The sequence below is a fragment of the Penicillium canescens genome (genome assembly GCF_028828765.1).
Source record: "Penicillium canescens strain IBT 15451 chromosome Unknown utg000007l_segment0_segment0, whole genome shotgun sequence".
In the NCBI taxonomy this organism is placed as follows: domain Eukaryota; kingdom Fungi; phylum Ascomycota; class Eurotiomycetes; order Eurotiales; family Aspergillaceae; genus Penicillium; species Penicillium canescens.
Window position 1 is genome coordinate 364041 of NW_026703969.1, and position 13505 is coordinate 377545.

The 13505-nt window shown below is 51.1% G+C and overlaps 2 protein-coding genes across 2 annotated transcripts; one reads left to right on the forward strand and one right to left on the reverse strand.

Annotated features, from left to right (window-relative positions):
• Nucleotides 1-3550: 3550 nt before the first annotated feature.
• On the reverse strand, nucleotides 3551-5056 carry N7446_010571 (uncharacterized protein; the record flags this gene model as incomplete). The annotated part of the gene is made up of 1 exon (XM_058519314.1): nucleotides 3551-5056. One exon carries the CDS (start codon nucleotides 5054-5056, stop codon nucleotides 3551-3553), a length of 1506 nt encoding a protein of 501 aa, XP_058368152.1.
• A 1285-nt stretch (nucleotides 5057-6341) lies between these two features.
• On the forward strand, nucleotides 6342-6818 carry N7446_010572 (uncharacterized protein; the record flags this gene model as incomplete). The annotated part of the gene is made up of 1 exon (XM_058519315.1): nucleotides 6342-6818. The coding sequence occupies one exon, from the start codon at nucleotides 6342-6344 to the stop codon at nucleotides 6816-6818; it is 477 nt and encodes a 158-aa protein (XP_058368153.1).
• Between the last annotated feature and the right edge of the window lie 6687 nt (nucleotides 6819-13505).

The window sequence follows — 13505 nt, forward strand, 5'->3', positions numbered from 1 at the left end:
TGATACATGGAATGCAAATCGGATCTCTTCCGCAGGCTCTGGCTATTTGTTGCGACGAGGTAAAATCATCTGTCGGACTCCAACGTAAAGAGATGCTGACTACGATTGTAGGAGATAGTTCACGCGCTAACTAGGTTACTGCAATATTGGTCTTCACTCGTGGAACACAATCGTACTAAGATGCTCAAAGTTGACCCTCATACAGTAGAGATATTGCAACTCCTGGCGCCTGGAGTCTCCTCGAAGGATAGAATCACCGTGAAAGGCCTTGTACACAGTGGCGGAGTCTTTTCAAACTTCGCACAATCCGAACGTGCCTCGATTTGGAAGCGACTGAAGAAGACGGAAGGCATAATTCCATCTCTGTATACGTTCTTCAAAGATCTACGGTACCTAGAATCATGCGCGAACTGCATCAAACGACTTATCACTCCTTCCAGATCTTTCCCAACGATCAAAATCGCCATGCGCGCGGCATTCGTGTCCTCCGATCCCACCTACGCGCAGTTCTTGATACAGACATCCGAATCTGAGTTTCGGTCTTATTCGGACTCCCAGGGGGACCCAGCAGAACTTGGATATCGACAACTCTGGCTCTATGCTATGCGACATTACCCAAGCTTATTCCAAAAGCCGCCGAGGAAAGACGGGAAAGACCCTATGGCGAAGCCTAATCGTGAGGTGGTGGAGCCTATGATACTGTATGACATGGCAGTGCTCGCAAAGAGACTTGGGTTTCACTCGCCACAAATTGAACAGCTCATCCAGCAGTCGCCAGATCGGCAAATCGCGCAAGATGCTCTTTTGAAAGCCCGGCGACCAGATCGTTATCAGTATAACAAGGAAGAAATCGAGTCACTGATCAACAAAGTCACCGAGTGCTTCTTGAGGGCCGTCCCTCTCGACCAGAAGCTTCCGGTGCAGTTCGTTGGTGGAGGAGAACTCAAGAAAGAATCTCGATGTGGATATCCCCAAGCCGAAGCCCAATTACGAGATTGTCAATTCCTTTTCATTGATCAGCTCCATGGTGATTCACTCCAAAGGGAACGAAAAGCCACCTCCACTTTGGTGAGGAGGAGTGTCTATTTTACCTTTTTCAGCAAGATGCCAATGCCCCGTGTGAATAACGACACGACAGGCAGATCTCCAAACCCTGATTTGCCAATGTCTCCGCTTTTCGTTTCGAGCAATCGTTCGCCGCAAAACGAAGGAGGGGAGATTGGGTCTGCGGGTCCAGGAGCCAGGCGGGATAGCAGCTTAGAGCGACAACGCTTGAAAGAAGCACGTCGAGAGCTACGTCAGCAGAAGCGAGCGAAGAAGCTACGGAGGCGACAGCAGCGACAGCAACGACAGCAGCGGAGGCAACGATTCTCACATGCCGACCGACATTCGATATCTTCTTCCAGAAGCTTGTCACCAATATCTTCCGGATCTGACAAGGAGACCGCACGCATTGATTCGGAAGGCGGCGGGTTAGAAGAGGTATTGGAGCCAACATCCGAGACAGAATTCGTGCTAGTTGAAAGTAGGGGTATAATAGATGGAAATGAGCAGGGTCTTCCTGATAAGGAACCTCCCGTAACCGATGAACTCGAGCACGGTGAGCCTACGGAGGAGGATCACGGTTTCAGCGAAGGTGAAGAATCAGAAGATAGTCACGCGGAACTGGGATCTGAGGACGAGCAGCAGCAGGGAGGGGGTGAAGAAAGTATAGCTGGAGGAGAATACCTGGAAGATGACAATATGGAAGAGCACGAAAGCGAACAAGACAATGAAGCGGCAGAATCTGCAGCGCAACTTTCTTCGGCGAAAGAAGTTGAAAAAGCACTGGAAATGTTAGAAGGACGTGGGGCGTCAGATATCAAATCGGGGCCCACTAGGACTGTGGGCAGAAAAGGTGCAGCGTTGCGTGAGAAGGCCAAGTTCAGTCCATATGACCGGACACAGCGGCGCCAACAAACCCGCAAGATATCAACACCGCCACAGGAGACTCTGGAGCAGGATATAAACGCACTCTTACAGACGGCTACCCCGGAACAGACAACGAGACGTATTACTGACATCAATTTCCTCGAAGCACAGCATCCTCCTTTATTGGGAGTAAATGAAGAGCAGAGTGCGCGGCCCGTGGCTAGTCAAGTTAACCTGACTCAGGACCACCAACAGGCACCGGAAGAAATAGTACGCTCCGTCGAGTTCGAACCGCAGTCAGAAATTCCGAGCTCGATTGATCAGAACTCTAGACGCCATGGAGTAATGAATACCCGGTCGGAAAGACCGTGGTCAGAGTCTGTCCCGCCGGACGCTTCGCCGCAGTTTCAAGTCATAGCAGATGCTACGCAGGAAGGCACGGTGAGGGAGCGCCCCTCGTTATCACCACCGCGAGAGTCTTCCACGCAGACCGATGCGAGCACACGCATGAACAGAGTCAGATTAGAGAAGCCGCCCGAGGAACAAGACAAGTCTCGTGGACGAGGAGAAGGAGCAAGCGATGCAGCCAAGCGCTCTGCGGTAACAATCATGTTCCGTGCACGTGATGAACACGGCGACTGGAATCGCTTGGTCCACCACATGGTGGTCGACTTATCCGATCCGACTCCTGTGGAGCGAATGGCGTCCAAGAATGCGCGAGCACACAAGGCAACCTTTTATGACCAGAATCTACGGCAGGTCCCTCCTAGGCAGTGCTTCGATGCGGCAATTGAGGATGGCACGAACACGATCTTTATGACTTTCGGCGACGATCTGGTTGTGAGCGAGGAAACGGTGAATTCGATCACACGGGCACTTCAAGCTGATTGTGATTTTGATCGGCCGGCAAAACGCCGGCAGTAGACTTAAGAGGAATAGATGCAGTTAAGATCTAGATCAAAGTACTTGTGACCAATACAGACTGTAGTCAGAAGATCCAGTCCCTTTGGGGGTTATAAGCCAGGGTGGCCGCCAGTTGACAGTTTGAGAGCCCACCTAGACCAGGAGCTATGGACGTACGTCCAAAGTGGATCCACGTCCACAGCCCTCAATCTGTGGCCTCGAATCAACTGTTCTAGGTCACGGGGCCTAAAGCCAAAGCCTTCCCACCACAGCTCCCAAACCACGGACCCACATCTCCAGACTCAAAGCCTGCCTGGACACGGCTCCACAGCTCTATTACATGACTGGCCATAAGGCACTGGGTTTGTGTCTCTGTCAGCCTGGGAACAACACAGAGCAAAGGCCAGACAAGAGGCGGACCTTATCGTATCCCCACCCCTTTGCCTGAGTTGGTGGTTTGCTTGGAAGGGAACGGATGTTCGAACTTGATTGGCAATGATTGGGAAGGTTTAATGCAAAGAGATAATTCACTATGATATGGAAAAGAACATGATATATAAATAATCAGACAAAACAACTAATCAGATTCAAGCATTGAAGAAACTTAATCACCCATTCTTAGTGTAACACGTCGGTTGAACGACAGTGTAGTCGCACAACATTGACATAGCCACGTTGCATGTTGAATCAAACAACGGCTATAAAATGTGGGTATTTCTCTGCGGCTGCGGGTAATTCACTGTGCAGGTACCGCAACATCCTTGGAAAGCTCATGATTCTCACAGAACTTCTTTGCATGCTGCATGAATGACAGCAGTCGCTGGCGCCGGTAGTAGATGTTAGTCAATTCGATGTGGGCACTTGCCTCAGCATCATTCTGGCCAGTAATGAGAATGAGCATGAAGAATGTCTCAATGATGCTGGGAGGCACGTTTGAAATCAACTGTCCGGTGAGACTCCATTTCATTGCGCTTGAAGCGACAAGGCATCCAATGGTGAGGAAGAAGCCAGCAATAACCATGGAGAGATGGGAGCTGACAGCATCCATCCAGCGGGAAACGCGCTGGCTCAGTGACGGGCGCTTGGTGCTGCTAGCTGAAGGGATGGCCATGGACAGTCCAGCGAAGAGCCCCATGTCTCCCTTCTCCACCATAATAATCTGACTGTTGATGTACTGGTGCACCTTGCCTTGGATGTTGCGGAGGACAAAACTGTCGAACAAACCAACCAGCCCTGCATACGTGCCGATGAGCAGCCACCAGTTACTGTTGAAATGAAAGACAGGTCCGACGGCTGCCCAGGCGATCATCACCATAACGAGGAAGACGATGCCGACCAGGGTGCCGATGATGTCGGCGTAGTAAAAGATTACCACCTGCAGGAAGTTCTCCTTAGGGGGCAAGATGACTTCCATCTGGTTCGGCAGGTCATCCTCGCTGAGGCGACGAAGCTCCTTCTCGAGAGACGAATCGAGTCTGAAGATGGCATCTAGGCAGGTGTTGGTATAGTCGGCATAGCATTCCCGCAGGCAGGCCAGGAACGCAAAAACCAGCACCATCAGCGCCGATGTCGCGTCGTTGATATAGAGTTGCCACCGGTTCGACCAGTTGCAACGCGGACCGAAGCCCAGCCAGATGAAGATGCAGACCCAGTAGAGACCAGCGCTGATAATATGTCCGAACGTCTTGGCGAAGGCGATGATGCACCGGGCAAAGAGACCCTGGGTGCGCAGTCCATGGTCCAGCGGTTCTAGAGGCTCATCGTGACACTTCTTGGCGACATGACATATCCCTTCCGCTCCCAGCTTCTTCTTGACACTGGCGATCATGCGATGATGACTGTTGCACCGGGACTGGATTTCGACCATGGCTTCACGCTGCTCGGAGTACTCGCGGAGCAGCTGGCGCATGAGGAATGAATCGAAAACATAACATAGAATAGCCTGGACATCGGAGATAGCAGCAACCCAGACATCCGAGTTACCAAAATGAATGCCCATCAAGGCCCACATTAACAGACCAGCGATGATAAACAGAAAGACTGGGGCCGACCCAGCCACCCGGATTGTCACATCGAGCCAGCGGTCCAACAGTCTCGGGCTCGCTTTGATCCTGTACCCAGAAACATCTTCAGTAGTCGTCACGATAACGGTATCAACATTTGCATCCTTCCAACTTGCCACCCGCTGCGTCTCCGCAGCCCCCTCAACCTCGCATCGAAAAATAGGTCTGAAATATTTCATCGTGGTCGACCAAACAACCGCTGTTGGATGTTGGATCCGATACTGTGCAATTGCTCAGGGTTCAGGCTTATTGACCCGCAGGGTAGTTAAGGTGGGCGAGTTGCGTTTGCAGACTCGCGAGTGGATTGCAGCCCAGCTAACGCGCCTGGGATCGAGGAGACAATGGAGACAAGGGAGTTCATGGAGCGAGGATCAGCCATTCAGAGTAAAAGACCAGACACCGGGTGTCGTGGAAGATTGTAGTTAGTGGGTGAGTGAAAAGGAGAAGAAGGGAATAGATGGTAGAGAAAGGGAAAAAATTATGTTCGATAGGAAGATGCCATTAAATGCCGCATCTGGGCACAAGACCATACTGTAAGAGGAAGAAGACTCTGCTCAGGCACCGCAGCGGCATGATAGGCCGCGCCATTATTTTCTCAGCCACCATCGTCTTTGTCTTGATATGCTTCCTTGTGGGCCTCGTCGTGTTGAGAAGAAATGTTTTTGGCGGCTTGAAAACCCTCCGAGGTCCTCGTGGGCGTCGGGGTCGCTAAAAGTCACCAATAACAGGGCTCGGCAGTTAAAGTTTGCTTAACAAGGCTTAGCGTGGTAAGGGTTGGGACCTCAGGTGGTCCGAGCTGGCTGAATTGGCTTTCGACTTGCTGTTGCCTGAAATAAATACTTAGATGCTATTGGCGTGGAGAAAATAGAGACATAAATGTCCAATGGATGACTTCCCGTGGAAGCTTGTCCCTTGCTTGGTATTGCACCGGGCATCTCTCCTCTACCTCTCCCCCCACTTCCATCCAACCCATATGAGTGGCATCAACAGGAACACCACACCGGTTGCCATAAAGAAAGCTGCCATCGCCTTCACAGCACCAAATCAATGGTTGATGACACTGGCACCCTCCACACCCAGTATACAGCGGCACAGGTTGCTGAGCGCCGTTGCGCTCGCTGGTCAGTCGAGGAAGCAGTCAATCAGCACCGCCGAGTTGATATTGAAGATAACAGTCTCCGTGAATGAAATTGGGGGCTGTAGGATGAGCGGCGCCGCAAGATTTGGAACAAAATAGTACCGCAAGTCGTTGAACTCGAAGCTTGACCCCAGACTTGCCCTTTTCGTCCCCTTCGTCTTGCCAACCTTCACTCTTCGAACAACCAGGCAATGTTTGATTTCTTGCGCAGCTCAGAACTCCAAATCCTTGAAACTTCCAGGCTGTAACCTCCGCGACCAACACCATTTACTCTCGCGCGCTACAGTCACCTAGGCATTTCGCCAACCCGAACCCCACACTCCGCAATGCCCTCCTCCGCCACGAACGGAGCCTCCTCCACCCCGGACGCTCTGGGGTCCGATCTCCTTGTCAAATTGTCAGCCAGTTGCACCCTCGAAGATCTCCAAGAAACCCTACTTGGTTCTCTCCACCGTGTAGGTTGGACCGACAAAGTCACGACCCTCGCCACTGAACTCCTCCGCGCCGGCCGATGCGAAACCTTCGACGATGTGATGGAGGCAATCCTAGCTTCAGCAGAAGGCAGACCGCACCCCGCGCTAAGCTCAAAGGCCACAAACGGTGAAGCAACAACAAACGGCACGAACGGCACCAAGAAAGGCAGCAAAGAGAATCCCCCCTACGACCCTCTGAAGGACATTGAAGAAGTTGATGTCCGGATACCTGAAGCGGTGGTGGATGAAGGCGTCCGCGGTCTCAAGGATATTCTACGGGATGTTGCCGACCTTGAGGGAGAGAGTGCGCCCAATGGCGACAAGAAGTAATGATACCGGATGGAGGCGGCACGTCAAAGTGCGATCATGCATGGCTGGGTTTTCCTTAGAGTGCAAATGTTTTCGGGCGTGGCTACGGCATTGGACTTTGTTTCTTCTGTTTTCCCATTTACGATTCGCGGGGTTACATGTGAAGTCCACAGGCGCTCTTGCATCTCAATAGACATACTATACCGGGGCCAATTATTCTAAGCAAAGAACCGTGCTCGTGGAAGTCAAGTTTGCAAGTGTCAGATAGCCTAGTCCTAGTCAGGTCACCATGTTATTTTCGGCATAAGGCCCCGACATCCATTTTGTTCTGTTGTTGCAATTGGGGATACTACGTTTAGTCATCTCCCTGGAAGCCAATCATCGACCCGATATAGAGAGCCTCGCCTATACAAAGGCCACAGGCCCGCTTTCCTTCTGTTCTCGAGCATCACACCCGACTCTTCAGAAAGATTCTAATACGGGCTGAAATCGACCGGTTGAACAATATGGAGTTGCTACCTACCGAAATCCTCTTCGGCATCGTGAAGTACCTCGACAATTGGGAAGTCAAACAGCTTTCCCTTTCCAGTAGGCGAGTGAGGGACGTCTGCTTACCCACCCTATTTCGCAAGCTCAGCATTGAATTTTCGAACGAGGGGTTTGACTTGTTGGAAAGCGTTCTGGAATCAAACTTGCATCGGTATATCATCTCCTTCGAGTACGTCGCCCCAATGTTACTAAAGCCTGGTAAGTGTCCCTGAGAGAATCATCCGTGGGAAATGACCTGACGTCAAATTAGAGATACGAAATTATGAGTTTTTCAAAACACAAATCCTAAGTCCTCAAGCATATGTCGAAACATGCGAGAGTTATGATGACGTGAACACTCGTGAGGACTGGGATGAAATGGAATACCTCTCGGGCGATCTTCCTTCATACACGCGTGTCTATAAGACACTACGACGGACATGTGCCGAGCAGCAAGAGATCATAGAAACAGGAAGGTGTTCGACCCTGATGAGCCTTGCTTTCAATCTGCTCTCTAACTTGAAAGAACTGATATTGGTATTTCGTCAAAGACGGGACGACGAGGATTGGGAGACCGATTACCAACAGGTGTATGATATGACACAGCAGAGGTCTTATGAGCACCACATCAAACTGGTCTTGGCTGCTCTCAAGGGTTGCAGCATCACCTTAAAGGCTATTGAGCTCGCCTGTCTTGACCCTCTCGATGACCCTCCGTCGGGAAGCTGGGACTCACTGACGATTCCTCTCACTGAGCTTGTGGGACACGCCCCAGGCCTACGGCTTGTCGAAAGTGCCTTGCCTTTGGCATTATTGTGTCGCGTAAGTCTGAACATACGTGAGCTAACATTGTGCTCAATTTACAGTACTTCCGGAAATCGGTGTCACCACCATCATTCTTGAACCTTGGTGCTAGACCTCGCCATATTGCTTTTTCGGGTACCCCATCGGTACCCGCTAGCCCGCCAAGAACCCATGAGCCCGTATATTACGGAATAACAAACGTAATACAGACAGTACTGTAACTCATATAAAGATATGTAATATGGTATATATTACGTGTATTCAAATTTCTTGGCGGGTTTTGGGTCAAGGGTCGAAACCCAACCCCACGGTTTTGGCGAGGTCTAGGCATGACTAAGATACATAGCTTAGAGGGTGACACGATCACGTCCGGTTACCCCTTGGAGGTAGCGGGTCACGCGCCACGTGACCTGCTGGCGACGTTAAATAATCAAAGAGGGGGACACTATTTGATAGGTTAATAAGACGTGAGAAGGCTATCCTGGTATAAGACAAACCTGGCAGACTACACCGTCCTATGAAAGGTCAGTCATTTGACAGGTCTTACTACGTTGTATTAGTAAAACTTACAGGACAGGATCCGTAGGAGTAGATAGTGCCTGATTCATTGCATCCGCCAGCATCAAAACAGCATTCGCCGCCATTGGTACAATAGGCGCGGTTGAAGTGATGGTAAATCTCGGCGTCGGAGCAAGGAGTTGCGTTCGCAAAGGTAATAAGGCTAAGAAAGCCAGCAATCACAAAAGTGAACTTCATGATAAATTATGTCGCAATGAAAAGAGGGGAGGAAGTAGAGTGAATTGGTATATTCACGAAGAGAACATGGGTGGTGAACGGGCTAATATATATTATCCCCTCGTCCGTCCTCGGAAAGCACAATTAGCGCGGTATCATTAGTGTATTATATCATCCAATCCACCACGAGACTAAGATCCACTAGTATATAATTGGATGTTAGCGCTCCACTAGCTGTTAAGTCATAACGCGTGGCCTTTTGAGCGCGTTTCACCATAATATTGCCTACCTGCCTACCTGCCAATTCGCCATGGCTAGCGTCACCCAGGAAGCAGTCCAAAAACTCCAAGGACCACGGAGGCTCGCGGTCTAAGGACAAGGATTCCTCCTCGAAAGACAACCTGAACCCTATCGGAGAGGACGGGAAACGCAAAGTATGCTTCAACTGCGGAAGTGAGCGACACTACTCCAACAAATGCCCGGAACCTAAGAAGGACAAGACCAATTCCCCTCCAATCCAGTCTGCCACTCAGGGAAACTCTCGGGAGACGAAGTAGACTCCACGCCCTCGTCTCAACACCCTACACACACAATTCATTAACGCCCGGCGGCTGAGCCGAAAGGGCAACTATCACTGATCTAAATGTACATGCCTTAGCCAATGCTGTGCCTCCTTGGAGCCCATACAAAATTCCTTTCAGTGTATGTCATCTCAGATGTCAATATCTTAGCGGGTCCTTGTGGGTTAGTATTGTTAGTAGACTTGCTTGAAGGCGCTTCTCCAAGTGTTCAACATCCTATCCTCGGCAGTTGAAGCGCGTCTACCGTCTCTGGCACAAGGTAGTTGGTGGGGGTTCGATTAGGGTTGAGGCGGGGTAGGGTTAATCTGTGTTGGTCGACGCGGTCAAGTGGTGTCGAGTCGGCCCGTGGCGATTGCAAACCGTATTGTGGCTCGCACTGCTTCCAAATTCGGCTTCCAGTTCTGGTCATCCAAAGGCGATTTTCCGCCTAGGAAAAAAGATATGTTGCCTCGGTGGGTGAGTATGGGTACATTGCAGCATTTCCGTCCGGTGTGTGGTCCACCTCTGACATCGAAAGAGGAAGTGCTCCACGGTCTCTCTGGCTTGTCCACATGCGCATTGATCTGACTCTGCGACATTGATTCGATGGAGATATCCGTTGAGTCTAGCCATGCCAGTCCAGAGTTGGGCCAGCGCGCTCGCTTCTTTCCACGATAATCGATCATACAACTGCCGGGTATGTTTTCCTGGGAGTGCTGCATCCACTCGTTTGGAGTGTTTCCCTACATTCTCTGGCAGGCAATTTTTGGGGACTGTTTGGGGTCGTGAGATGTTCAGTGTTGTCGACTTCATCCGTGGGACCTGCGCTTGCGGGGTAGCATCCTCTTGCGTCGCGGCCCGAGCCTGCTCTTTCGCTAGGCCTAGCAGTTGATTACCTTCGCTGGTCGGGACCCAACAGATGCTGATGCGGTTCTCGTGCTTCCGTAGTCTCTTGATCAGCTTGTATGTTTGGCAGATGTGTTCCTGGCCCGATTGTTGTCGAGGATTCTTCAGCGTGAGAGCCGCGGCTTTGTTGCTCGTGAGCAGCGTGACCCTGCACCGTTTCAGTCCCCGTAGCGTGCCCAGTGCGTATGCCATTGCTGCCAATTCGCCGGAGTATGGGTTCTGCTCGGTCCTTGCGCCCAGCGTGACGGATAAAGTTTTCAGCCTCGGTTTTCGATACCGAGGTGGCTGCTTCTCAATCGCCACGCCAAATCCTACCATTTCATTCCGCGCCGAACTGCTGACCGCGATTCGCATGGCTCCGCCCGCTTCGGTCTGTGTCTCCGGTACAAGTATTGATTTGTATTACTAAGTTGGGCACACTTGATAATACATTGTAGAGGTGGCAGCATGTCTACCTACATAGACCCTCTACCTTGCATCCCCTTCGATCCTCATCCGCATCCTTCACGGGGCACAGCCAGTTCCGCAAGTCAATACCAGTTTGCACCTTAAGCCTACTTCCATAGCGGCCTTGAAGACTCCATCCTCGATAGCCATCTTCAAAATCCTATTCTCTCAGTAGACCGACACGCGCGTCCGTCCTCTCGAGCCATATAGAAAGTGTCGTATCTGCAGTCCGCCCACCCAGTCTTCCGTCGCTTCCATTATATGCTGCGCCCCACGGATTGTCAAATCCATTTCGCGCTACCTTGTAAGATCTCTCTGACAAGGCCGACCGTGTCTCGCAGGAGTTTGCCCAGTTGTATCCTCTCTGTACCCAGAACAGCCAAGCAACACAGTGTTGTCCCTCCTACTAACCAAAGTACCTCGTCGTTCTCTGTGTGGATTCAAGCATGCTGGGTCGTGCCGTGTCGTTCGTGGTTTTGCTTTTGACTCTGTCGTTTGTGTATCCTCAGACCCAGCGATATCCTCCTTTCAACAGAGCAGCCCGAGAGCACCCCAGGGTGTCCTATCCCACGACCCTAGTGTCCACTGATTGTAGGATCGGTTTCGCAGTCGTGTGTCGGGTGGTTTTCAAAGTGTTCCCTTGTCGCCTGTGCGTGGGGTCAGGCAGGGCCCCTGACCCCTGAGCTCTCGCTCCCGCCGTAGCCCTAGCCAGCGGACAGTGCTGGCCAGTGGTGACTCTTCTTAGCTCTGCGAATACATCCCAGGCAAGGCATTCACAGGTTCCCAGCCGGCACCACGTGGAGGTGAGAGTCGTCGCCAGCCGGCTTTATGTACAGAGGATTTCGAAAACAGTTTACCCCCCAGACACACACGCTTTCTTTCCCAGCGCCCCACTCAGAATGCGCTAATCTAAATTTGGCTAGCTGAGGTACCTTCCTTGAGGCGTAACACCGTATTATTGGCTGCCGGGGAATCTGAAACCCAGCGATCCGGACTAGACGTCCTTGTGGGTCTCTGGGAAAAGAAAGAAGGGTGTGTCTGGGGATAAACTGTTTTCGAAATGCTCTGTATGGGCTCTGAGGAGACACAGTACTATATATATTATGGCATGTATAGTAGATCAGAGATAGTTGCCCTTGATGATGATGATGATGATGATGATGATGATGATGATGATGATGATGATGATATTTCTTATACCTAATGGAGCCTGCCTAAGCGTGCGGTAAGCTATGTAGGTCGGTGCACCCGGACTGGCACCACAAGAAACCTTCTTTAACGCCGAATTCCCAATAGAAATGACCGGACGGGGTCTGTCCTAGTGCTTTAAAGCGACCGAGTGACCAATTGTTCAGTATGTTGTATTTTTGTTCAATGCAATCCAGGGCGCCCCCTGGAACTCAGATCGTACTTTGTTGAGCTTTGCAGAACTGTTACACCTTTTCTCAATCTAGCTACCACAGAGGGGACATCCTTCTTTCCTAGCGGCCCCGAGATAAACGGCTAGTACTTCGGAAGGTAAGCTGAAAGGCTAGACCGGTGACAGTTTTCCCCACCCGCCTTTTATTGCGTACCGCAGTAGCTACCCCTACCCCGGGTCTACCATCCAGGTCCTAGCCAAGTCAACCAAGGCGTAGGCTTTCTTCAGTAGGTGCCTCTTGGGTAAAAGTTGTGAAAGTGACAGGATTCGAACCCGCAGTCCCTACGTTCCGTGCTAGGACCCCAGCTAGCATTTTCGCGTAAGACCTAACCAGTGACGCACTACTGTTTACGCCACACACCCCCAGATAGTTGCCCTTTCAGCTTAGCCGCCGGACGTTAGTAAATTGTGTGTGTACATGAAGGAAGAGTTTTGGCTAATGACTGTATACCCCGAACAGCTGATAGCACACAAAAAGGTATTGAGTGAGTGAGAGATGAGCTCGCAGCATCCAGACGCCAGAGGAGGCTGGAAGCCCAAGCCTCTCTCAGCCCTACGTCGTCCTTCGCTCCTCCTCAAATCCGCTAACCCCTCTGCTCCACCCAACCGAACTACCCCACATCCCAACGACGAACCTCCCCACCAAATCCCGATCACCTACTCCACCATCGCAGCTAGAGCTCTCTCGTTTCATAGACAAGTGCTTACCGACGTCACTCCTCTCCAACTTTCTCAGAATGGCTTGTATTGCAAGCCCTCAAGATCTGGAGGATCAGCGTGCTGTTTTGCCTGCGGATCGACTATCCTCTTATACACACTCCAGGATAATCCCATTGAAGAGATGCAACAACTCCATTTGGCAGACTGCATATGGCAGATCATCTGTCGCGATTTGAAGCCTACCTTTGAAATGCCCAACATGGTCACCCCCTCAGACACCGCATCTCCATCTCAACGACCACCTCCCGAATCAGCGCCAGCATCCACTCTGCCAGATGAACCTTCAACCATGAACATCGATACAGCCCCCGAACAGTCCACTACGATACCTGAACCAGGACCGCAACAACCTCAACCGACCTACTCTTCTAAAGTCTCTCAGCCTCCTCAACCTCTCTACTCAACACCCCTCGTTACCTCCACACCAGACCAACAACCTACCTATGCCTCAGTTTTGCAACGCCCCAAACCTTGTCTATCGCAACCAACTTCCAATACCTATCAATCCGTACCTTCTCCTAAACGCACACTTACAATCGAAGACCTTTATCGCCGTTTCCACAACAAACCATCGCCATTCCAACTCAA